The sequence below is a fragment of the Primulina tabacum genome, chromosome 7 (genome assembly GCF_025594145.1).
Source record: "Primulina tabacum isolate GXHZ01 chromosome 7, ASM2559414v2, whole genome shotgun sequence".
NCBI lineage: Eukaryota > Viridiplantae > Streptophyta > Magnoliopsida > Lamiales > Gesneriaceae > Primulina > Primulina tabacum.
The window spans coordinates 41,743,272-41,770,762 of record NC_134556.1 but is presented as its reverse complement, the minus strand read 5'-3'; the positions used below and the strand labels follow the sequence as shown (position 1 = coordinate 41,770,762).

The following is a 27,491-nucleotide window of genomic DNA, read 5'->3' as shown; positions in this document are numbered from 1 at the left end:
ATCTTTTATTTAGCACGGAGACTTGTTTTGATATCCCAGAGAAGATGGCTGCGAATTTATCGAGATTTTACCTTTGTATGAAGAAGCCGATCTCTATCCATCAATGGCAGCCGATTCGAAGCTACATCGGCCTCCGACAAAGATCATATCTTTTAGAAGCCCTACGCTATTGAAGGGTTGGAATATAAATGCATTGTGCCCGAGCCATAGCTGCTACAAAGGACAAAAACTTTTTCTTCAGTTTACTTAAACAGACAACGAAGCTCTCACAGCTCAATGAGGCCCACGCCCTAATCATTCGCAGCAATCTTTCCAATGATCAAACCATCATCACAAAACTCATCCAGAAGCTCCTTGACCTCAATGCAACAGCGCAAGCGAAGCTTCTCTTTGCAAGCATCAATTCACCTGACCTTTTCCTCTACAATGTTCTCATTAAAGGCCTTAGAGAGAGCCCTTATGAATCGCTGTGTGTTTACAGAAGTCTATGCTGGAAGTTCCAGTTGAAACCTGATAATTTTACGTATTCGTTCATTATAGCAGCTTTCTCAGGTTTTCCTTCCATTGCGTGTGAAAAAGTTGGAGTTTTACTTCATGGGCTTGCAGTTGTCTCTGGTTATGGTTCTGATTTGTTTGTGGGCTCGGCTTTGGTGGATATGTATGCTAGTTTTTCGAGGATGGAGATGGCGTATAAGGTGTTTGATGGGATTCCGGAGCCAGATACGGTTCTTTGGAATACGATGATTTCTGGGTTGGTTAAAAATTGTTGTTTTTACGAGTCGCTCCATGTTTTTCAAGCTATGACTGGAAAGACTACGCATTTTGACTCGACTACATTGGCTGTGGTGATTTCTGGTGTAGCTGAGTTGCAGGAGATCCGAACTGGAATGATGGTTCAGGCGTTGGCTATGAAGGTCGGCTGCCATTTTCATGATCATGTGGTGAATGGTTTTATTTCTTTGTACGCAAAATGTGGGGATATTTTGACTGCTAAGTTGTTGTTTGGGTTAATAGTGAATCCCGATTTAATTGTATATAATACCATGATCTCTGGATTTAATTGTAATAATGAAATTGAGTTGTCAGTTCACCTGTTCAAGGAACTGGTTTCTTCAAGGCGCAAAGTAAGCTCAAGTTCAGTGGTTGGTTTAATCCCTGTATTCTATCCATTTGGTCATTTGGAACTTACTTGCTCAATTCATGGCTTTTGTGAAAAGTCTGGCTTTTTATTTAGCTCTTCTGTCTCGACTGCATTGACGACCACTTATAGTCGGCTCAATGAGATAGAATTTGCGAGACAGTTATTTGATGAGTCACCAGAAAAAACTTTGGCATCTTGGAACGCCATGATCTCTGGATATGCCCAAAACGGGGAGACAGAAATGGCAATATCTCTATTCCATGAAATGCAGAAGCTTGATATTCATCCAAATCATGTTACAATTACAAGTATTCTGTCTGCATGTGCTCAGCTTGGAGCTTTAAGTCTTGGAAAATGGGTTCATGATTTGATTAAAAGAGAGTACCTTGATTCCAACATCTATGTTTCAACCGCTTTGATTGACATGTACATGAAATGTGGGAGCATTGAGGAGGCTAGAAGATTATTTGATAACATGGGGGATAAAAATGCAGTGACTTATAATTCCATGATTACTGGTTATGGCCTTCATGGACATGGGCACGAGGCACTAAAACTATTTGAAAAAATGCTACTTTCTGGGATTTTACCCACAAGAGTTACTTTCCTCTCTATCTTGTATGCTTGTAGTCATGCTGGCTTGGTGGAGGAAGGTGAAGAAATATTCCGTTCAATGATTTATGACCATGGATTTGAACCTAATTCTGAACACTATGCATGCATGGTTGATATTCTTGGCCGAGCTGGGAAATTGGAAGATGCCTTGGAATTAATAAATAGGATGCCAATTGAGCCTGGTCCTGCGGAATGGGGTGCATTGCTTGGTGCTTGTATGATTCACAAGGATGCCAACTTAGCTCGCTTGGCATCTGATAAATTATTTGAGTTGGATCCCAACAATGTAGGATATCATGTCCTACTCTCAAATATATATTCGACGAATCACAATTACTCCCAGGCTGCTTCACTTCGTCAAATAGTGAAGAAAAGAAATCTTGCGAAGATGCCTGGCTGCACTTTAATTGAGGTCAGGGGGCAGCCACATGTCTTTACATCCAGTGACCAGTCCCACCCAGAAGCAAAAGTTATATACTCGATGCTTGAAAATTTAATGGAAAAAATGAAAAATGCAGGATATAAAATGGAGACTGTTACAGCTCTCCACGATGTGGAGGAAGAAGAAAAGGAATTAATGGTGAAAGTTCATAGTGAGAAATTGGCCATTGCTTTTGGGCTTATAATGTCTGATGAAGGGGAGGAAATAAGGATTATCAAGAACCTAAGGATTTGTTTAGACTGCCATAATTTTACAAAATTTGTATCCATGATTACTAAGAGATTAATCATCGTGAGGGATGCTAATAGGTTTCATCATTTTAGAAATGGATCCTGTTCTTGTGGAGACTATTGGTGAAAGTATGGTACGTCTTTGTTGATGGAGTCGTCTATAATTTAGTAATTTGGTTGAGACAAAGAAGATTGCTGTTTTTCCTGTTGTGGATTATATATGTAGTGTGATCCAATAAATGGTCAAGCTATTATTCAAACTCAGATTTTACACTTGATAATATCAGTTCAATTTTCTATTCTTATTGGCATGAAATTTGTAATATCCGTTCATTTTGGTGCATTGTTTTTGTTCATTTTTCCCTGCTGACAATGGAAGAAACTTACTTGTTTATCACAGGAGTCGCAAGAACTTTGCTCAACTCTTGGAACAGCTCAATTCTTATTTTGCTGGCCTTCCTGCCTGGAGATTTCTCGTTTACAAGGTAATTCTATGGTTTTCTGTTAAACTTTTTATACTTGCTTCATACAACTGATTTGTTATACTCTCGAAGTAATCTGGATCTCTTAGATCCTTTCTCCATCCAATTGATTTGTGAACACTATGTTTTGATATTTTGTAGTTCAAGTCGTTAAAATTGTAAGATTCACAGTCTGTTGTTTGTGCCATGTGGTTATTGCATTTTCTTTGTGTAGTTATAATATAATTTTTGAACCCGTCTTGCTTTAACACTGGGCTTGTCTCGCTTTTTTTGATAGAGCATTTGTTTTTGTACCTGTGGATATATCGGTACATTTATTTAATGCAGATGGAATCTTGAACAAGGATTTGAAGGACAACTATTTTCTGCAGCACCTTATGAGCCCAAGCCTGGACACAGTTTTGCCGTGGAATATTGACCAAAACTTCGCTGCGTTTATTGTGAAAAAAATTAGCTTTGGTTTACACCACGTGTGCTTGCGTGTGTGTTTTAGGAATTAAATTTGTAATGGCTACTAAAAGATCAAATGGTTACTATTTCCATTATTAGATGCAATTGCAAACAAAAACGATGTAAGCTCTCTGTTTTTTAACAGTTCGAGATATGCATTGATTTACTCCACATGAATTTTACTTTCAAATTTCTTGAAAAACTATTAAAATGTATCAAGTCACTTAATCCCAATTATGAAGTTCTTCATCCCCATCCGACCCTTTAGTTGGGATCTTGAATTTCATGGAATGAAATCTATAGTCAAAATAGAAAATAGATGTTTTGGCCAACCTGTGTTTCTATTTTGTGTTCTTAGAAAATAATAGGCGAATGATAAGTGAAGAAGATAGACAAGTGCTTTGATGAACGAGTTTGAAAGTGAGGTAGAAGTGTTTTGTTTTTCTTTCCAAAAATAAAACTGCATCCCAAAATACACTCGAACATATCTTTGGGGTTCTATTTGATGTCATCGGCTGATTGTGGTGAGCAGACTATTCATTCAAGAACAAGCCGAATTGAACCGTACAATATATTTTAATTTCAACTTTTTGAAGGATATTTATAGCGATGGCCGATTTTAGCAAATCAGTGCAGAAAGTTGAAAAGTGCCAAAGACATATCTCACCTTAAACCAACATCAATCACACTATAACCAGCTGGTTTCTTCAGTTGTTTATCATGAATTAAGGTCCTCAACTCCACAGCTTCCTCCCATCTTCCAGCAGCAACATACATATTACACAACGCTACATAATAACTAACGTTTTCAGGTTCTAAAGCGAATAGAATACGTGCAACTTCTCTTCCCATGTCAACATCTCCATGATAGCTGCAGCTACTTAGCAGGGCACCCCATATGCCTGGTTGGGGACTTTTCAATGGTAGATTCTTGATAAAATCATAAGCTTCTCTGAGTTTTCCAGAACGACCCAACATATCAACCATACATACATAATGTTCGGTTTCCGGTTGGATTCGGTATTTGCTGAACATATGGTCATAATACATGCACCCTTCATCAACCAGCCTTGAATGGCTGCAAGCTGAAAGAAGGCTTGTAAATGTGCTATTTGAGGGATGAATCCCGAGTCTGATCATTTCGTGGAACGTTTCAATTGCTTTTTTCCCAAAACTATGGAATCCATAGGCAGATATCAAGGAATTCCAGGTGGAAATAGACCTCTTTGATGACCTTAGGAACACTTTTTCAGCAATGTCCAACCTGCCACAACTGCTGTACATGTCCAAAAGAGCGGAAGATATGAAAGGATTTTTGTGAAAACCGAACCTGAAAACATGCCCGTGGATCTGTTTTCCATATGCCATGACTCCAAGCTGGGTACAAGCTGAAAGAACAGTCGAAATGGTAATTTCATTTGGCTCAAAATCAAGGGAACGGAACAATTCCAGTGCTCTCTTAGCATCCTCGTTTTGAGACAGAGCAGATATTACACAGTTCCATGAACATATATTGTGGTCATGGGTAAGGTTGAATGCTAATCTTGCACTCTCAGTATCTCCTACTCTGCCATACATTGTTACTAGTGAATTTTGCACTCGTACATCATAACCAGCCGGAGTTTTAAGAGCAAGACCATGAATTAACTTACCCTGGAAACTCGATCCAAGATTCCCACAAGCTGATATAACATTTAGAAGGGTCGTCGAGTTATATAGTGCAACAGATGTTTTCCTCATTAAGTTGAACGATTCTAAAGCTTCCTGAAAATAGCCATTTTGTGTGCAGCCAACAATTACAGTGTTCCAACTGGTAACATCACATTTAACTGAGATTCCACCTAATAATGCAAAAGTAGCCGCCAAATCTCCACAGATGGTGTACATATGCATGAGGGAATTCACAGCAAAACTATGGTCCGAAAAACCTAATTTGACATGCCAAACGTGAATTGATCTTCCGAATTGAAGTGACTCTGGAAAATCACAAGATGCAATAGCTGCCAATAGAGTTGACAACGTACATTTTGAACAACAAACCAACATTTTCTTGAATAAGGTTTGAGCTTCATAAGGTTGCCCGTTTAGAGCATACCCAAATATCATTGTATTCCATGCAACCAAGTCTTTTTGTGGCATGTTCATGAATAGATACTCGGCTTCTATGACATAATTGTTCTTGGAATACATGTTAATGAGACTGTTGATCACTGAAAATTCTGATACCATCTCTCTCCTAATCGTGAAGCCATGAACAGCTTTTCCTTCTCGCAGTAGCAAGAGTTCAGCACAGAATGGGATTATGGTAACCATTGTTGCAATATCAGGTTGTGTTGATCCTACAAACTGCATAACATGTAGAAAATTAAAGGCTTCTCCAACTTCTCCAACAAGAAGAAATCCCTTGATCATGGCATTCCATGAAACTACATTCTTGATCACCATTCCTTTAAAAACATATATTGCAGCACAGATATCATGAAATTGAAAATAGAACGAAATAAGTGAGTTAGCAACAGATACGTGGTTGCTTTCCGCATAACCCAATTTGAATCCCCACCCATGAATTGCGAGACCAACATTAAACTCTCGCAAACAAGTACATGCTGCCATGGAACAAGATATAGTCACAGGATCAACTGCATTTTTACTGGTAATCATGTGTCTTAAGTACCGGAGGGCCTCATTGGGACAGTTATTATGAAGACAACCACTGATAATTGTATTCCAAGACACTATGTCTTTATATTCTATCCCTGCAAAGATACACTCCGATGACTCCAAGTCGCCACATTTTGCATACATATCAATCAAAGCATTACTAAAAACTAAATCTTTAAGCATTCCTGTTTTGATACTAAACCCATGAACAATTTGGCCTTTTATAGAACTCCTCAAATTCGAAAGAACGGTCATCACCACAACAAGAGTCGTTAGATCATATCCATACCCCTCACCGACCATTTTCTTGAAAAAATCTACTGCAGTCTCAAAGCACTTGTTCTCTGTGCATGCAGTTATCATCGCATTCCAAAACACAACATCTTTATCAAGAATTTCACCAAATAAACCCAAGGAAGAGCGAAAATCTTTAGCTCTTGAATAAGCAGTCAGAACAGAAGTAGCGAAAGGTAAATCAGCAAGAGCTCCTTGTTTCAAAGCCAATGCATGCACCAATGCGGCATTGACAGCACTCGGATTCATGGTAACAATTTGAACAATCTTGAAAACATCCCGCAAGAGTGGATAGTCAGACCTTTTCTGTATTCTGTGAGTCATTTTGTCGACTAATTGGGACACGTCATATAGCGTCGTACCTCTCCCTGAAGAAACAGGGTACGTTTCGATTGGTGAAATGGCATGGTCGCAAATTTCTTGAGGAAAGGCACACGAAGAATACAGTGAAAAACGGATAAATTGGAAGAATATAGGATAAATTTTTTGTAACTGGGTAAAGGATGAATTTTTTTGAAGAAAATGGTGGCAAGTGATTCGGTGCGAACTAATATTGTAAATTTGGTGTGAAATTTGCCAACCGACCATCGCATGTTGGTTAATTTGCAAACCTCACACATAAAATAGAAATGAAACGAGTTAATTTTCACTGTTGAATTGCCTCACAAGTCAGCCCCATCAAATTTTCCAGTACTGCGATATGCCTCAATTTATATTTTATTTCCACTTTTTTGGATTAGTTCTCCATATTTTTTCCTTTCAATGACCTGATATATTATTAAAAAAAAATTCGATAGAGTTATATCCACAACCAAAATGAGTAAGAACTTTGAACCTAAGTCAAAAGTGAAGAGCGTAAAAATACAATTTTGGCAAAACAACGAGTCACCTTGTTCGCAGGTCTACTAATATTATAACAAATTATATTAAAACTACCAGAATCAAAATGAGCTAAAATGTTCGACAAAATAAGGCCTTCAGGGGCTGAGATTGTCCGTTCTTGAAGCACTGCTTGGACGACAATTGAAGAATCAGAAAAAGCACCCATACATTAACAAAATCACCTTGAATCACAAGCAGCAAACCATGTTGTATGGCGATGAGTTTTGCAGCAACCACAGGTAGTGAATACCCCGAGCTGCAGCGGCGCAAATATTACCACGGTGATACCGAATCACTGCACCAAGACAAAAAACGACCATTCATCTCATTGAACCCCACAGCAACATCAAGCATGAAATGCCCCAGAAAAGGTTTCGTCCACTTCTTCACTTTAATATGCTGATTAGTCAAAGACTGAGGCAGACTAGCACTCCAGGATTTTCGAAATTCATCTAGATATGAGAGCATCCAGTCAACCTTAATCGAATGGGGTTGCTGATGAGAATGGTGTTTCAACCTACAGAGCTCTTTCCAAATGGCCCAAGCATGCATTACAGAGAACTCAAATTCAGACTTTGAAAGGAGGTCCCTCAAATAGAGCCCACAATATAGAAATGACATCTTACTGCACTGCTTCAAGCATAACCAGATATCAATACGTTTCCAAGCATCACGAACTTTTGGGCAAAAGAGTGGACAATGACTAGTAGAGGCATCCGTCGAACCTCTGAAAACACAACAGCCACTCACATGAAGGTGACGTGCTTTCAGTACGTGTGCCATAAGCGATGTGGGATCTCAAATCATCCGCCATACTTGTTTCGATCCAATAGATTTTTCCGACTCCGTTCACTCCATTCGCCCGGATCACATCAATATAGTTTTCGATAAAATTGAATACTGGTGAAATGCTTTGTTTATTGTTTTTGTTGCATACTCTACATATATAATTGTTTGAAGTGATAATGATTATTGTCACTCTTATTGGTTCAGAACTTTACGAAATAACATGGCGGCTCTTTAACAATCGAATAATTTTTTTTTACAAAAAAACCATCTATTTATTTTTGTTTTATAGGTCAAATTAATTAGAAAAACTCGAACCAGTTTTTTTTTTATCCCATTCACCATTAAAAGTTGACATAGATCAACATCATTTAATATCGAAGTGAATCAACATAAGTCACTTAAAACGCATCTTCATATATATATATATATATATATACACACTAAAAATTGACACCTACATCTTTTAATTGATTGGTTGTAGCATTGTGTCGTCAAGAGCAAAAAGGTTTATTTTTAGTAAATTCATTAATGATTTCAATGGGAAATTCCTAAAATAACTATCTAGAATGTTAATTAGTCCAAAAATTATGGCTACTTTTTTAATATCATTAAATGTGAAAAAAAATAAAAATATTAAAAACTAATCGTTATTTTTATTTTCATCTCAACTTATATTTTATTTTCAAATTTCCGAAAAAATTGATGTTTCATTTTTTTTATCACATATCTTTGTCATTTTTTATCGTGTCTTAAAAAATAAAAAATTTAATCTAATCATGATATCTTCAAAAAAGTACTATTTTTTAGTTTAAAATACAAATTTATTTATGAATGCAGAGTTAATATATTTGTGTATTATACAAAATAAAGTTCAAATAATATCTTTATACTGTAAAAATCATATTTTTAATCACTAAAGGAATATTACAACATAAAAATATATAATAACATAGACATCAAAATATTTTATTTAAATATTTGGCAAAAAAAATTGTCCAAAATTTTGTATATCCATACTAAAACTTGGGACAAATTATAAATATTTTAAGATCAAGATGAAATATTTTCATTATTACATATTTTATTTATATATGATGAAATATTTGATTTTAAAAAAATTATTAAAATTTTAGTTTTTGATATACAAAATATTATATTTAACTTTTTAAGATAAATCAATATTTTATTATATAATCAAATATATTAATCTTTTGAATGATAAATCAATATTTTATTATATAAAATAAAATATATTATAAGGGTAATCATGTCGAATAATATATTATTTAAGTAAGGTGGAGTGTTTTAACATTGGGGTTGCTTAGTTATCTCTATTGAAACTCCTCTTCATCTTTGTCAAAAATTTGACGAACTAATTGAGGTTGCTATTGAGGAATACGTTTCTAAACTATACCAAACTTTTTCATCAGCTCTTTTGTGTACTTAGCCTGATTAATGAGATATTGGCTTCCAATTGTCTTCTCCATGGTAGCGGTTTTGCTCGAAAATGTGGATGGCGGAAGGGGAGACGCAAGTATTTTGTGTTGTTGATGGAGATGAAGGATCGTCAAAAGTACTTCTCCTTATAAAAGTGGGCTTGTGGGTAGTGTCTCCGGGGGTTGGGGTAGTGGTGAGGGGTGGGGTTTGCTGCTGAGTCCACTCCACACAAATATAAGCAAATCGTGAACAACAATTAAGGATTTTTTTTTATTTATTTTATAGATTTTAAGTTTGTAAGAGCTACATTTTAATTAGGCCAAGACTAGTTGAGCTCAAATCCAAGAAGAATGAAGATAACTAGAAAATAAAATCAGATATGCTAATCAATTCAAATAGCATACAGAGAGGGAGAGTCCGTGGATTAATCATGCATGGACGTACAATATCATGGGAGTTGGGAAACCGCCCAAATTTTGAAGAAAAAGAAGATCGACAAGAAGGAAAGAATACACATCTCACACACAAACTTTTGCAAGGCGCGCCTTGCAGAAGTCATAGTGATAGCTCAAGAATTTTTCACATTTTCATTCCAGAATTTGGCATTAGAAATCATTGTCGTTCATATTTCAGCACAACTTTACTATATTTTTGTGTTTTGTAATTTCATACCGATCGATTTGTAAATACACAATAATCTTGGGATTTTATTTCATCGAGTTCCATTGTTTTCTCTTTAGCATTGGTGTTGTATTTGTTTACAATATTATAACAAGCGGTCAAATTTATTATATATAGTTGTTTGATTCCTTAGAACTTAGATTTTTATTTTTTCAACTTAAGTTGTTGTTTTCAGTACCTGACACACCTGCGCCATCAGAAAATTTATGCAAACAAATTTATAAAGATATAAATATTACAAATCTCTAATAAAAATATTTTGGGCAATAAAATTGTCGAATTTTATCTCAAAGTCGTATAATTTTATGATCTACGGCAATAAATCAACCACCAGAGGGCAATAAAATGTGATTTGTGAGAGTTGGTCTATTTTTAATTTTTAAAATTAGGCTGAAAAAATAAAAAAGTAAAACTGATAAATTTTTTTTTTTAAAGAAAAATATAAGTGTGGGTAGATACACCCTAGCCCAAAGGTGGCTCCGCCCCTAGGTATATCCAAAGTTTTCTCCTCCTTATATAGAGACAAGGGTGAATGTAATATCCTAGAAGAAAATACATGACATTTGAAATTTAAATCTTCAACTGAAACAAATCCAATTTTGACAAAAGCGAAATTCAAACAAACGAACATCATCTTTGTTGCATGCATGCAGTGCACTACCGGCGCACCGCTTGGTTCTAATTTTCCACTGAACTCAGGCAAAAAACTTACACATACACACACACAATACAGAGGCATCTTATTTCTCCATAAAAGCACAAATTTTCGTAAAAACTCACCAAGCAGCAATATGACCAAATCAATATTATTTTTTTCATCATATCCATAAAATTAACGTTGATCGGTTCTTATGTATGGGCTCCGCTGGGGGGATTGTCATGACCCATACCAGGGCTATTTCCCGGAGACGTTGGCCTATAAGCATCCGTCTGTATCCTCTTAAACCGGTTGAACCGAAAACTTGACAAGACTGGAGGATTTGGTCTGTGAATCGTTGGGGATGCGAAAGTTGGAGTTTTTAGATGAGAGGTGGCGCTGATTGTCTCCGACAAGTGCGGCAGTTGAAGCATCAGTATGAGGATATGAAGAGTCATCAAATAATTGTTCCTTTTGAGTGTGGCCATGAAATTTATGGAGTAGGGTTTTGTGTTATTTCGCACCCGAGAGAGCTAGACCGGAGAGTTATTGCTGCTGCTGCCTTTCCTAAGAGGGGTGGGGTATGAGATATATACTTCCACAGGTTTTGGGCTGGCTAACTATTTCTTATGACTTTGTAAAGAAAATGCACTTCAATTTAGCTTGGTGGACGTTGATTTGAGGCTGTACGTGGAATTGGTAAACACTCCTATTTAAGACAAAATTTAGTCCGACAGAATGAGAATTTTATAGAGTGATTCTGAGAAGTTGTAACTCACATTTTTTTAAGAACACAAAAAACAAAGAATAAAATTATGCATAAAAAACTAAATTATGATCTTTATTTAGAGAGAATACTCATTCAATTACGGTCCGCATGCAAGTTGGCAAGCTAGACATGAATAATTGTAGTAAAAGAAATATTGAGTATGTCAAGTATTTTCCACATTTAGTATGGGTCTGTCTTCCACGACCACTCATTCGAATTTATAAATTCGCGAGAACATTATAATATCGATTTGACACCACAAACGAATTGAACGTACTTGTTGCTTTATATATATATATATATATATATATATATATATTTATAAAATAGATCCTCCCGAGCCTTTTATTTTAAAAAACATATTATTTTAAAAATGAATTAAAAAATATGAAATCTTCTTGATATATTTTTTTTTCGTCAATCATATATAGAATATGATATTCATGAACTAAAAAGCGAATCATATATATTTTGTTCAATAGCGCGCACGAGTAGTGCGGAAGCCAGCTGATTCGTAGAAGTATCGGTCGTGTAAGGAAAAATATGTCTTCCACCACTAAGCTTATCCTTCACGATTTGCAATGCAATTTCTGTTCACTACGTATAGATCATTCGAGCAAGTGTTAGAGAAACTGTGAAAAAACACACATCTCAGTATAAGTACTGTTATTTAGATCTCTTGAAACTCTCTGTGAAAAAATATTTGATGAGACTCGTTTTTTCATCGTCATCATAACACATTCTCACTAGTTCTCCAAACTAAGAGACTGAGACTCGTGTTTTAATTTAAAATTTTTGAAGTTGAAATTAATGAGCTAAAACTTCATTGTGTTGTGTAACACCCCTGTAAAAATTGAATTTAGCTAGATAGAAATTTCAGAGAAGTCTAGTGAAATTAAAACAACAAGATGTTTGATTCTTATTTGCAATTTAGCCAGTACTTCTATATTATATGTTTGAGGACTTTATTCCCCTTTGTTATCTATTTTTCAATTGTTATATTGAAATTATACGTATCAAGATGTGTGTGTGCGTGTGTGTAGCATGATTACAATTGAAATTATGTTAAATTCCCAAATATTTGACTCCAATTAACCCGGCCATGTTCTATTCAGACAGGTTCGTCTGCAGGACTCAAATCTTTAAAAAGATTCACCATTAAATTAAGTAATTGGCTGATAACGTATTAAGAGAACAAGCCCACGTGTGAAAAGGAAGCAAAAAAGTTACTTTATGAATTTTTAGTATTCTTGAACTCGAATAACCGTGATAATATAATTAAATGTGTGTTCATTATTCAGAGTGAGGCGGCTAAAATAAATGAGTCGAGTAGACTGCACACGCGAGATCCGACTGATTAGTAATTGGTCCACGTGGCCCGTAAACGAGCTCACCTGGCTGGTAAACGGATCCACGTAGACGATATACAGTTAATTTGCGGGGCGTCACCAGCGTCACGAACACTCGTTAAGTGGGCGTCGGGAGGGTTCCCGACGTAGACACTCCGATGCTCAAGTCAGTAAGCAGACCAAAGAAAATTCAGAGAACTAAAGAACTTTTATCAAAATGAGAGCCCCCCTCAAATTGCCAAGAGCTTCATCTATTTATAGATTTTTAAGAGCGTCTGATGGGCTTAATGGGCTTGGGCTTCTGCAAGCATAATCAATGATTTGGACCTCAATAGCACTAAGCCCAATCGATTCTATTAATCCAACAAATAATTGGTCTTATACCCATCATAGGCCCCCCACTCTCGAGCAGCTGCAGGTAAATGGAGGTGATGGAGAGTACAAAATTCATATAGAAATAACGCAATCAAATGTCCAGATTTTGGTACAAAAGTGTCGTTGATTTGGAGATTTTGTGAAATTTACTTCAGGATTTTTGTCTAACATTTTACTTTTATCTCCTTTGCAAATATTAGTGTTATTTACCATATTTGTATAGATTATTAGTTGAAGATACCCACGTAATTGGTATGTCCGTGAATACTGAATCTTGATTTCCTCCCTTTCTTTTTTATTATTATTATTATTATTATTTTTTGTTGATAGAGAACTGATGGAGAAAACGCTGAGTTAGTTGCTTCAAGCTATCTATGGTTCCTGGAGGGAGCTTGTTGAACCAGGTAAGCGCACGACCAGATAGCGTAGTTCGGAAGATTTTGCAGTAAGCGGCTTCACTAATATCGTATAAATCTGCCTTCGCATAGAATTTGTCGAGATGATCTTGTGGGTCACCCATTCCCTCGTACTCTGGCAAGTTGGGTATTTTCACTCCCACTGGTACCGACTCGGCTAAGATGGCAGTGGTAAAAGGGCTGCGCCGAGCAGGTAAAACGGCCAATCGGCTGTCTTGCTCATTCAAAGCGCGAGATCCTCGTGCGTAAGTGTGGAGCGAGATACTTTCTCTTCGTGGAGGAGGGCGATGTGTACGGCCGTCTGATTCATCTTCATTGCACGCTTCATCATTGCGCCTGGTCGTCTTGCTGGGGTCATGGGAAGTCGAACGGTCGTTGGGAGTTGTTTCACCAGTATTAGTACGTGGATGATGTGCAAGCATCTGGGCCACTGCTTCAGCTGCTACGCGAGTGGCTGTCTCTTCCATCATGGCTTTCAGCGCCTCTTGGGTGATGAGCATTTCTGATTGCGAAGGAATAATAGGCGGGTTTCCCTCACCCCTTACGCTGCGAGAGGTGTGAGAACGAGTGTGCATCCTCGAGTGACGAAGTGACACTTTTCCCACAGACGGCGCCAAGTTGATGCGGCTAAAATAAATGAGTCGAGTAGACTGCACACGCGAGATCCGACTGATTAGTAATTGGTCCACGTGGCCCGTAAACGAGCTCACCTGGCTGGTAAACGGATCCACGTAGACGATATACAGTTAATTTGCGGGGCGTCACCAGCGTCACGAACACTCGTTAAGTGGGCGTCGGGAGGGTTCTCGACGTAGACACTCCGATGCTCAAGTCAGTAAGCAGACCAAAGAAAATTCAGAGAACTAAAAAACTTTTATCAAAATGAGAGCCCCCCTCAAATTGCCAAGAGCTTCATCTATTTATAGATTTTTAAGAGCGTCTGATGGGCTTAATGGGCTTGGGCTTCTGCAAGCATAATCAATGATTTGGAGCTCAATAGCACTAAGCCCAATCGATTCTATTAATCCAACAAATAATTGGTCTTATACCCGTCACAGAGTAAATTTTCAGTCAAAATCCATGTAAAATATTGTTGTAAACCCGGGGAGAAAGTCGACGATTTAATTAGCAGTAGTACAGTATAATATATATTAATAATCATGTGCTCGCTAGAAATAAAAAGAATCGAGAGGCAAACATGGAGTTAAAGCATTGAATTGTAACCCAATGTATATATACAAGCTTTTTTAAATAATTTTATTTCATTTTCCAAGCGTTTTGAATGAAAAGAAACCCCACTAGGATTTGTGGACTATGGTTAAATATCTTGCCCAAATATTATATTTCAATCTCAACTGTTGGAGAACATAACCAAACCCCAGTAAGATTTTTATTGAATTTATTATTCTATACTTTTTTATTTTTTTAACTTTTTAAATATCCACATGAGTATCGTACTATATATCAGTTTGCCCTTGCTAATTTATAAGATTTGTACCAACATGTAAATAATTTTTAGTTTAATAACAAATATATTTAACTATATTTTTTTTCCATTTTGTCAACAACATTGCACTTTTAATTACCTGCGAGTTTGAGTTTATGACATGTCAATCTGAAGGAGACAAAGAAAACAATAGAAGGAAAAGATTCTTGTTTTGCCACTTTATTTAATTAATAATTTTTTGAGAAAATAAATTTTAAAATACTCCGACCACACCATTTAATCTATACAAAAAGAATATGTGAGACGGTCTCACAAGTCAATTTTATGAGACATATTTCTTATTTGGGTCACTCATAAAAATGTATTACTCTTTATGCCAAAATATTACTTATTATTGTAAATATTTGCCGAATTTCTGTATAACAAGAGACATACTATTTAATCTATATCAGTCCAAAATATATAATTGTACCTTTTCACTGTGTTTTTTTTAATATCAGGAACTGATGCTGCCAATTTCTAATTTGTTGTTGGTATCTATTTGTGTACTCTTAATGGTCGATATTCCATGTAATTACCTTTCTAATTACAGGAATATGACTCTGAATGCCCACTTGCCAAAGCAAAAAATTTAGCAATAAAATGTCTGTTTTTTTTTTATGACAAGCTACAACAACTGCCTGTTAAACATGGACCTGCCGAAGAATAAAGCCCGTTCTGATTTGAAACAACGGGTTTAATAGGATCCAGTAGTTTCTACAAGTCCAAACAGTTGGCTCCATGCAAACCATATAAATTCATTGCCAAAATTGGTTTGCTCGTCATACCGTTAATTACTTCTCACATAACCAAAATATAGAAACTCTTTTTAAAAAACAAAAAAAAAGAAAAAAAAAACAAACAAAACAATTGTTATGTGTGCTCATGTGATTATATTAGAAAATTACTTTTTCTCATTTTGTAGACCGATTCACGGTTATCGTCTAAGACATTTCAGCATTTTTAGTGACACGTTATCATATCCGGTGACACGTTAGTATTCAGATGAAAGAGACATTAAAAATGCAATATTGTATATTAAAACAGTAAATTGACCGATAACATGACCAAAAATAAAAAATATATAAGTTGCAAGATAAAAAATGTGACTTTCCCCTCATGGAACGTCCAAGTTGGTGGAGTACGTAACGTTTGGCCAATGGTCAGGAGTTTGATCGCCCTCGCCAACACTTTCTCATTCGAGTATATCGCATTTGACTTGCCTAACGCAATTTACATTGTTAATATGATTTGCAAACTATTGTATTAATTAATAGAGTTACTTAGTTCATCAAAAAGTAACGACTAGGGTTTTCATGCTATTAAAGAAAATGAGATTTTCCTAATTATACAAATAATTTAGATGATAATTGCTGAAATATACAAAAAATGTATTTGTGAAAACGCAATTTACCTTGTTAACATGATTTGCAGACTATTGTGTTAGCTAATAGAGTTGCTTTAAGTTCACCAAAAAGTAACGACTAGGGTTTTCATGCTATAAAAGAAAGTGTGATTTTCATAATTATACAAATAATTTAGATGATGATCGGTGAAATATACAAAAAATGTATTCGTGAAAATCTATACATAAATTTGTATCTTCTTGTAAAATTAAAGGGAAGGGAGCATAAACCAGAAGACTGGTTAGAATGAAGGATAGCTTTATACATAGGAAAGGAAGATATGCCAAAACCTTCCCCACCCATTGCACCTAAGAACTCTCGACAACACCTTGTTTTTTCTTCCCTCGCATAATTCCCACATAAAATCAGCCAAATCCCCACTTTCCCGTCCTAATGTCCTTTCCTACTACCCTCCCACCTCACCAATGCCAAAATCGGTCCACTTCCGCCGAACCACCCCACACACCACCAACCCCTTAATCTGGGGCATTGCCGTAATCTGCGCCATACTCGCAGTCGCCGTGATCATAGCCGGAGTAGTTCTATTCATCGGCTAAATTGCCGTCAGACCGAAGGTCCCACAAATAAGCGTCACCAGCTTGACGCCATATACTTCGACCAAGCCAGCTTGCTGACGGTGCAGGTAACCACAATGATAAAATCCGAAAACCATAACGCGAAAGCCAGTGTCAGTTTTTACGGGACGAGATTCGGGTTGAGTTTCCGGGGCCAGAATATAGCGTATTTGGTGGCTGATACGTATGGTTTGGGCCCGAATAAGACAACGGAGTTCAATTATGTTTCACAGTCGACTCCGATTCCGTTGAATCCAGATGAAGCGGAGGCTTTGAACTGGTCGTTGAAGCGAAATATTATTAATTTTGAGCTGAAAGGGAACACGAAAACGAGATGGAGAGTGGGGTTGATTGGTTCGGTGAAATTCTGGTTGCACTTGAATTGCATGCTGGAGTTGCCTGTGAACGGGACTCGGATATTCCCACGTTGTAGCTCTAGGTCTCAATGAATATTCTGTCTTTGATTACTTTTTGGCCTCAAAAAAATTTTAGGATGATAATATTTTTTATTATTTGGAATTTTTCTAGCTTAATTCTCCAATATCTCCTGATTTATCATATTCTAACAAAAAAAATAGATTAATGTATATATATCTTATTAAAATTTTAGGTTTGACGCATGTTGAGCCATAATTAGATTTTAGTGTCATCTTCTAGTTCTTGATTTCGTCCTGTGCTTCACAATCAAAAGCATGATGGGCAAGCTTCTGTGAGATAAGAAAGGACCAGACTAGTACAAATGGGCCGTGGTCCACCAGTACTCAAGCCATGATGGGCCTACTCCTGGACCTGGACTCCTGAAAGACACAAAAAACATATGTCCAAGCCTGGTGGATTCTCTTACTATTTTACTAAATGAAGTAAAGCCCGGCCCATCATTAAAAAAAAAGTATTACACTTCTCTCTTACACGACTGTATTTCCAGAAAATCTTTACTCCATGGCCAGAGACTCTACCTTCATCTTCTGGAATCCCAAGATCACAAGGATCTTCTCAAGAATCCCACCTTAAATTCTAAGTTCGTCACTCTTTTCTCAGCTTTCGGCCAGTTGGATGAGCCGTTTCGGGCGTTTAGACAGGGAATTGAGGAGATGAGTTGTGTTGGAGAGTCGCTTTACGTGGCTTTTGCTATCGGGTTCTCGAAAAATGGGAATTTTAATGAGGCTTTACTCGTTTATTGTGAAATGTTGTCCAAGGGAATCAAACCAGGGAATTTTGCATTTTCTGTTGCGTTGAAGGCTTGTTGGTGTTTGTTAGACTCAGGTTTTGGTAAATCAGTGCACGCTCAGGTTCTAAAGACAATAATGCACTTTTGAGGTTTTATTCAGAATGCGAGACTTCTGAGGAGGTTTCACAGCTTGGAACGCGTTGATTGTCGGGTTCGTTAGGAAACATCAGGTGTTTGAAGGTTTTGAAACTTTTCGAAGAATGCAGAAGGAAGGCGTTGGATTTAGTTGGGTTAGTTTAAATACAATTCTAGCGGCTTGTGCTCGGCTGACCTCACTTTTTATTGGTAAAGAAGTTCATGCTCAAATTTTGAAATCAGAAGAATGCCCGTACGTTCTTGTTTTAAACGCGCTTTTGGATTTATACGCCAAATGTGGAGCCGTGGAGAATTGTAGGAATGTTTTTGATAGAATGGTATCCAAAGATTTGACGTCCTGGAATACTCTGATCAACAGTTGTGCAATCAATGGTTGGATTCAAGAAGCCATGTCAGCTTTCGAGGAAATGGCAGAAGCTAGATATGTCATGTATGAGGTGACATTCATCTCATTGTTATCAGGTTGCAGTCATTCGGGATGGTAGGAGAAGGTCGAATCCTCTTTGATAGAATGAGTTCCAAGTTCGGAATAGTTCCTAATTTGGAGAACTACGCCCATTTGCGGGATATGTTAGGCAGAGCCGGGAAAATAGAAGAGGCACTAGATGTGGTTAAGAAAATGCCAATGACACCGAGCGGCAGCATCTGGGGATCGTTGCTCAATTCTTGTAGGCTGTACGGTAATGTTTCACTTGCAGAAGTCATAAGAAAACTTCTATTACTGAACCGAACAATGCTGGAAACTATGTTATGTTATCAAACATATATGCGAATGCTGGGATGTGGGACAAAGTTGAAATGGTGAGGGAACTAAAGGAGAAGAGTGAAATCAAGAAAGAGGCTGGCTGCAGTTGGGTACATATTAGAGACAAAGTACACAGTTTAGTGGCTGGTGGAGGTTTTGAGTTTCGAGATACAGATGAGTACAGAATCGTCATTTATGTATTGACAAAAGAAATGGAGATAAGAGGGTATGTACCTGATACAGGAGTCGTTCTTCATGACGTTAATGAGGAAATGGAGGTAGAGTGGGTGTGCGGTCACAGAAAGGCTTGCCATGATATATTCTATAATTCATGGTGGCTCTGGATTACCTATCAGAATCACGAAGAATCTTCGTGTTTTCACATATTGCCGTACTTGGATGAAGTGTGTGTCAGAAGTAAGTTGGAGGAGAATTATATTAAGAGACACGAATCGGTTCTATCATTTTAATGGTGGCAAATGCTCTTGCAATGAATATCGGTGACAAAAGTCTAATGTGTAAAGTTCTGTTGAAATTTTCTACAAATATGGCTCTGTATTATGTAAATTAACATTCAAGAGTTACTTATGTACAACCTTGTAGGAATCAATCAAATATAATAGTCAATTCAGTCAATTCTACCTCTTAACAGTATCTAGCTTCAAGGTTACAAACCTTAGTGACGCTGCCTGAGGTTATATCCCCTTGTACTTGAAGAAATCAAAGAAGAGCTATCCCCGATCTCCTCGGGGTATACATAATCAGGGTCATCTAACATGCATACATCTTCGGATAAATCTGTATCGACCCATGATGACCAATTTACCTCACTGTCAATATCCATATCAAATGATAGCATCTCTTTTTTCCCTTGCATGTTGTTTACCTTATCCATTAGCATCAACAGCATTTTATGGTTCAGCACTTCATAATCTCTGCATGTTTGCATAAATTCTGTAAGTTTCTGTGCAACTCGCAAAATTTTATCATGCTATAGCAGAGTAGAGCTTTTTTACCTATATGTAAATATGGCGTAGAGATATTGAACTGATGCAAGAATACCGAAAAGTGACCTAACTGTATATATTATTTTTCCTTGATGTTTGACGGTGGCTGTCATGTACCAAAGCATACTTACTTCTACCGAGAACGTCAAACACAGCCCTGAAAATAAAGCTTGGCACTAAGATTTAGTGACAAGAATATCTAAATCATTAAAACTTTCATGTCTTTATTTACCCAAGTACAGCATGTGTCGGACATTGTAAGCTTGCTTGACACTAGTTAACATGTAGATGATGAAGATTGCAACTGAGTAAACCAGGAAGGCTATGATCACTCGAGATTCGAACAGCATTGCGCTCTGCAATGCAAACAGCTTGTCTATGGCAACAAACATGCTTGCCTGCTTGGACTCGAAAGCTTTCTACAATAAGGTGACGATCTCGGTCATTTTTTCAACTCAGATTCAAATTTTAACTACTTTGTTGAACATTTGAAGGAAGAATAGCTAACCTGAGCTGCTAATATAAGTTTTGAATTCTCAACTAGATGGTCATGAGATTCATATAGTTCGTTTTGCTTTACCAGTAGTTCCTCTTGCTGTTTATGCCCAAATTCTGCTAACTTTTCAAGAGGTCACCCTGTAAAGTCATGCAAATTTAATCGAAAATAATACATCATGACACCTATGGTTGTGTGGCAAAGCGAGACAATGGTGAAAGATGGCACTTGTATATTTATATGGTCGAAATTTGACTTGCCCTTTTCAACTATAGCTTTCCGTGTAGCAATATCTTAAGAATATGTATTGAAGAAGGACGGTTTAGAAAGAGCATTCACCTGCTTTCTTCAAGGGCCTGTGACTGAAACTTTGTGAGAAAATGGAGACCTTCAATAGCCACTGACTGGCCATCAAGAAGTTGTTTTTGTTTATCCAAAGACGTCCCTGCCATGTTCCCGATATCGTCAGCCCTACTCTGCAAACTTCTCATCTTTGAAAACATTTCATCCCCAACTCTTCCAATCTCCTTCTCGATTTCAAGTGCTTCGTTTTTCAAATTCGTAATTTCTAGACCCAAATTATTATAAGAATCTTGAATTACCACCATTCCTTCTTCCAAATTGTCCTTCATTTTGTCTTGACTTTTGCTTAACTCTGCTTGAGAAGCTGCTACTATCTTAGACTGCTCATAAACTACTTCAGAATACTTCAAAACTGAGTTAACACGATCCTCAACATTCCTCGACGTTTCTGCAATTTGCTTAGTTTGCTGATCAATCAAGCCCAGTGAGTCATGCACATGTCTCGAATTCTGCAATAATTCCACCCCATGTCGCTCTATCTCGTCCAACTTTATTTCTGCATATTCCGCAGAACTCTTTAGCTCATTAACCAATCGTTCTGTTTGATACTTAAACGCGTTGGTCCTACAAGATTATAGCGCAAATTAAGAGCATCCCATCACATAAACACAACAAAATCGAAAAAATTAGAATACTTACCTGTAACTGATGGCAAATTGAGTTGGTTTCCAGAAAGTATTCAAGAAAAATCTTGTGAGAATCCACATCAAGATTTTTCAGACATTTCGTCATTATCGAATTTTCGTCACAACGAGGAAGAGGGGGACGACCTGTAAGGCGTTGAAAGCAATCGCTCAAATGCCAAGCTAATCTAGTCCTCGACTCTTCATCAGCAAGAGTCTTTGAACATCCTTCGAACACCTTCTGTTACGCAACTTGCCAGCAAGAATTTGGTGCGAGCATTTTGTTCCTAGCGTTCTCGACCAATGAGACGCCTTTCGGGTCGTTGAATGATTCAATAGAAAATTCAGAAAAGCCATTTCTATCCATCATCTTATTCCCAGAAAATGTCTTGCTATTATCATAGCTCTTTTCGCTGGACGAAAAGAACCAACTCCATGACAAGCATGTTTGTGAAAGCAGCACCAAGGTAAAGATGAAATACGAGTAAGATTTATGAGGTCGACGATCCATAAGTTTATTAGATAGAACCTACAAAAAAAATTAGAATGACTTTCTTCTAATCAACGCAACCAATTCGACAATCAAACATTTAAACATAAATTGCATATATTTCTAATACTAAAATTCATGTTTGATATAATAATAATTAAATTAAAAAATAAAAATAAAAATACACGAACGTCAAGCAAATTTCCCACTTCAGACGGGGATTAATGGATTTAAAATTTTTTTAAAAAAAACACACAAGATCTCAGAAACAAGACCCGTGGTTTCCCACAAGCCACTATTAGACAGTAGATATTAACATGATCTTGACAAGCAACCAAAAGGTTTATGTTTAAATTGAAACCGAATCTCATAGAAAAACATGAAATACCTGATTAAATATCGGAATTGAATTCGTGAAGCAATTAGAATAGACTTGCCTATCGCAAACTCAAATCATATTTCCAAAGTGCGCATAAACTTTCCTTTCAAAATTTTCTTGATACAGTAATTATTTGTGATGTGATATTATTCCTTTCTTTCCATTTTATTTCCTATTCTGTTAATTTCCTTCAAGTGGGCACCGTTTATTTTTCACAAACAACTTCCTAATAGAATAAAAGTTACTTAAAAAGGCAAGAAAATCAGAAGAATCTAAAATATATATGTCATCGTTGCTTTGGAAAAAATACTAGCTAGTAAATTCCGAAAGCTTAAACTTCAAACGCAGAAGACCAAATAAATGCAAAGTAAAACAAATATGGTGCGACCGAAATGGTATGGACTGCAAACGCCAAGAATACACAATTAATCAGAACAGAGAGGCTTACACCCTTTTTTTCCCCTTTTTGATTTTAGTCACGATTAAAATTAAAACCTTCAAAGTCTGTAACTTCCAAAGGATCAACCTAAATTTCATGAACGATTTGTCTGTATTCGTACAAAATAAACTAACAACATATGCGAGGCGTCTCTTGGAAGGTAGACAGACAGACAGACAGACAGGGGGAAAGTATTTTTCTACTGCTTCATGCATTAACCGCCAAAATTGGCCCATTTATGAGAGAAATTTTAGGCTTAAAATATATAATGGGCCTCCGATTTTTCGGTATTCGGTAGATGAACCCACGGACTATTTTTGCTTGAAAGTTTATTCGACGAGTTTCTAGCTCTAGCACCATATCATATCTAGATTCTTCTGACTCGATGATTGCTTGGAAGAGACAATGTTTGGACTTTCACGCAGGTTGCAATAACTAACATTTAAAATGGGGCACGGATTTTGAGAAAAGTGATTGAAGAAACCAATATAGGACCGGAGATTGGTGAAGAGCCATGTGCTATTGTTTGATACTCCTCAAGGCTCGACGGCTGCGTCTCTTCTTGTATTCTCAAATTTTTACAAATGTTTTTGTAACCGAATCAGTCATCTAATATTTCTATCTTAAAAAAACGATCCAACTGGTCTACCGGTTTAACCAGATGTTCGAACTGAAATACTGTTATTTTATATAAATATTAATATAATATAATAAACAATATTTTTTAAGTCTTAAAACCTAAAAGATGTATATAAATAGATAAAAATATATATTTATCAAAGTTTAAAAATTAAATAATTATATACATATATTCAAATTATCGATTATAGTATATCTATTTTTAAAACAAAAATAATAGTTAAATAAACTCTAATACTATTAATTAAATAGTTTTTTTTAATAAAATCCAAAATCCAGATAATCATTCATATATATAACCAAATATTAAATTTAATATTTTAAAAAAAAATTAAGAATCGAATACTGGTTGAACTAGTTTTCCTATTCATAAACGTAAACGCAATTTTTTCTCCCACTAAACTCCCTCAACTTCTATTTTTCATTTTTGTTTTTATATTTTTAGTCTTATTCCTTTGTGCTGATTCTGAAAATATTAGACTATGCGCAGAAAATTCAATTAGATCATTCCGAATTTTTTTTTATGTTCAATTTATACGTAAAATCTTCGTATACACACGCATAATGTGTGCCAGTGTTATTAATAAAAATAAATGTAGAATATTGGATAAACACTTTAACAATAGCCTAATGACAGTGTTATTAATAAAAATATATGGAAAAAAATTGTGTATATTTTGGGAAATTTAAGAATAATTAGTACACAACAACCTAATAAGTGTCTGAGAGGGTATATAATTTGCCCACTCAAATCTCAACCGTGCATGTATGACATTTTCCTAGTTAATCCTAATTATTGCGACAAATTAAAGCCGTCTGTCTACCTTTGGCCTCTAAATTTGATTAAGTTATTGAAAAGGTATCATATATTTTGACTTGGGTATCAATTTTCCAACTATATGGGCAAACCAAGAGAATTTTTAAGAAGTATTTCTTAGATTTTAGTTGGATAGAAATGTTCTAAGGTGTTAGTGAGAACCAGTTTTTGTTTCAACTTCTATAATTTTTAACCAAAATTAAAAGTAAGATTAAGATTTTTTCTACTTCTAATTTTTTTGTTAACTGTTTAAAGTTACAATTTGATATTTGAATCTTTAGAAAATTTATCATATTCCACAATTACTCTCAATTACTATCATAAAGAAACTTTATTCATAAAAGATAATTTATTATTACCAGTATTTCAATTATATGTTACAATTAACAATTTGAATTATTATGTATAATATTATTACCGATATATGTAATTATTATTCGTATAACAGATTTGGCAAAAAAACCTTATATCACTATGACACTGCCCTAAATTAACGATTAATCTAAGCAACACAAGAAGTATAAAATAAAATTGGCAGAACAAATACAAAATCAGATTCCATTCCCAATGAGCCACCCATTTACCCCAAAAGTGTAAAAAACAAAAATAGCCGCTGAAAGCACATATTCTCATTTTAGCAAGTAGGCGTACTGGTATTTGTTACGTCAGTAGGTTTATTGTGAGACGGTCTTAGAAATATTTATCTATGAGACGGATCAACCATATGAATATTCACAATCAAAAGTAGTACTCTTAGCCTAAAAAGTAATATTTTTTCATGGATGACTCAAATAAGAGATATGTCTCACAAAATACGACCTGTGAGACCGTCTCACACAAGTTTTTGCATTGTTTTCTTTCGTATGATTAAAATTCTATTAACTTCCCTTTCGAGCTAAAAACACAAATTAGAAAACAAGATAATTAAGTACATGCATCAATTAATTTCAGTCATATAAAGTGCGTGGTCGATGAATTTATAAGAGAATTCCATTAAAAAAAAAGAAGTTATAAAACAATATATTGAGATTCAGAACTAGTTTAAATCGAAAAATTTGTTCAAATAAGAATATATATCTTCAAGTTCATATGTATAACTCCAATTATTTAATATAATCGATACAAGACATTTAACATAACATCATCGAAATCAAAAATAAACATTTAGAACTTATACAAAATCGAATGATCCATAAAACATTCCAAACAAAATATTAATATTGTTTGGACATTTAACACAATTAATTGAGAATCAGTAGATTTTTCGTATCGCTATCTTATATAATATATGTACCTACGCTGGTATGGGCCTCGTACGGGCGCACATGCTACCCATTATTCACCCCCAAATAAATAAATAAATAAAGCCACGTGGCGAAATCACATGCGTTCGTTTCAGCTATAAAATACCGTGCGTCTTCCTGGCAAATTCTCCATGTGATTTCAGTTCACACTATGCTCCGAGTACCTTCTGCCTGCCTATGGTTTATATTCCGAGAGCTCCCCCATATCCATTTCTGCTCGGAATTCATTTCTTGCGGCGGTCTCTGATTCGCTTGGTGCAGGTCGGGAACTATATCCGCCGAGGGCTGTTGAATTGGCTGAGTTTCCATATTCGTATATATGTATGAGCGCCGGGGTGTATATTGCCGCCGGATAAATAAGGTTCCCGCGTTGCATCAACTGAATCGGAGGCAGCGGTGAATACGAAACACAGAAGTGTTTCCCATGCTACGCTTACCAATAAGCTGTCGTTGATTCACATCAGGTTTAAACTTTTTATTCGATCTACTTGTTTAGGAATATTATCTCGTTCTTGTTATTTGACATGCTTGATTTTGTTTTTGGTCTTCTCTTATTTTGATGACCTGTCTTACTCGTGATATGAGGCGATTCTCGAAAAATGAGCCGAAAGAAAGCTGAAATGGAACCTAAATTACTCCAAATTCGGAAGACCGCCGTGGAAGCTGCGATAACCGGACGCCAAACAAAACTAGTGAGCTTCGATTTTTTGGTAATGCCAAAATTTCACAAAATAAATATAAAATGATAGGTCTCGTAGTGAGATTTTCAAATCAGGGTTCGATTTGAAATTTTGGCAGCGTAGATGGAGATATCATCGATAGAGTAACGATAGTTTCGTCATAAAATTTTGAGAAATACAAAATGTAAGCATATGTCAAGAGTTTTTCAAAAATATGATTACTTTTAATTTTTGACAACACGATGAGAAGGTCGATCAAGGGTGAAGAAGACATAAGTTTTTTTAATTATTAGTGGCAACCAGAAAAGATTATAGGTTTTCTTACGTTGTCTTGTCTTTTTCAATTTGACAAATATACTTGTTAACATTTTTTAATTAGTAACTATTAATTAATTATATATATATATAAAATTTAAAAGAAATTGGAGTTTTTGTTAGGTCGGTTATGCAAGCATCTTTCTCTGAACTTATAACAGACCCAGACCTGTATGCAATGATGATTCCTGTTGCTATTCCAAAAAAAAAAAAAACCGAATTAACATTCTAGAATAAACATGTTGATTTTCTGGGGAAGTTGATATTTTTATAATGTTTTTCCGATGTTTCTTTTAATATGATTTGAAAACATTTTCCCCTTCTCGTGTTGTAAGTTTTTATTCAATTAAGTCCCCGGAACTCTGTTCTGTACGTGTATTTGTATGATGTATCAGCTACTTTTAGTGCATCAATTTTGTTGTGAATTTTAACCCGTACGTCTGCTTGTTTGGTATTTGTTCTTCGAACAGGTAATAACTTCGTATATGGAACTTTTTAGGGGAAAAAAGTAGTCTCGAATCTGTTCCAGTGTCATTTTCTGTGTGTCCAGTTGGGCCAATGTTCATTCTGTTGCAAGGGCACACACCTTCAACTTGTCTGTTTAATTATATCTATAAATTTATATATGTAAAATCTAAAACGATATTATTGGATATAAACATTACCAGAAATATGAATATAATAAGCTGAATTTAAAATATTTCATTATATTGTTGGATCTTGAAAAACTCTAGTGATGCTTTCTCATCATCG

General features: G+C 35.8%; 2 protein-coding genes and 3 pseudogenes across 5 annotated transcripts; 3 read left to right on the top strand and 2 right to left on the bottom strand.

Annotated features, from left to right (window-relative positions):
• The first annotated feature begins 14 nt into the window (after positions 1–14).
• Positions 15–3,521, top strand: LOC142552269 (pentatricopeptide repeat-containing protein At4g30700). 4 transcript variants are annotated; one of them, XR_012821722.1, is made up of 3 exons: positions 15–2,562; positions 2,829–2,913; positions 3,238–3,521. XR_012821722.1 is itself a non-coding variant. In XM_075661983.1 (2 exons), the coding sequence occupies exon 1, from the start codon at positions 189–191 to the stop codon at positions 2,553–2,555; it is 2,367 nt and encodes a 788-aa protein (XP_075518098.1). In that variant the 5' UTR covers positions 15–188; the 3' UTR covers positions 2,556–2,562; positions 3,188–3,521. The 4 variants fall into 4 exon arrangements, 1 of the variants encoding a protein (XP_075518098.1); XR_012821723.1 differs by having other exon boundaries at positions 3,188–3,521; XR_012821724.1 differs by having other exon boundaries at positions 2,829–2,924; positions 3,264–3,521.
• A 292-nt stretch (positions 3,522–3,813) lies between these two features.
• LOC142552268 (pentatricopeptide repeat-containing protein At4g19220, mitochondrial) lies at positions 3,814–7,042 on the bottom strand. The gene has a single exon (XM_075661982.1). The coding sequence runs from the start codon at positions 6,901–6,903 to the stop codon at positions 4,024–4,026; it is 2,880 nt and encodes a 959-aa protein (XP_075518097.1). The 5' UTR covers positions 6,904–7,042; the 3' UTR covers positions 3,814–4,023.
• Positions 7,043–16,935: 9,893 nt separating this feature from the next.
• Positions 16,936–17,913, top strand: LOC142552266 (NDR1/HIN1-like protein 12; annotated as a pseudogene).
• On the top strand, positions 17,700–19,825 carry LOC142550812 (pentatricopeptide repeat-containing protein At3g14330-like; annotated as a pseudogene).
• A 30-nt stretch (positions 19,826–19,855) lies between these two features.
• On the bottom strand, positions 19,856–23,112 carry LOC142552267 (protein GAMETE EXPRESSED 1-like; annotated as a pseudogene).
• Positions 23,113–27,491: the final 4,379 nt, after the last annotated feature.

Excerpts from the sequence above, each read along its gene's own strand:
- LOC142552269 (XM_075661983.1), top strand. The coding sequence starts at position 189 with ATGCATTGTGCCCGAGCCATAGCTGCTACAAAGGACAAAAACTTTTTC.
- LOC142552268 (XM_075661982.1), bottom strand. The coding sequence starts at position 6,903 with ATGGTCGGTTGGCAAATTTCACACCAAATTTACAATATTAGTTCGCAC.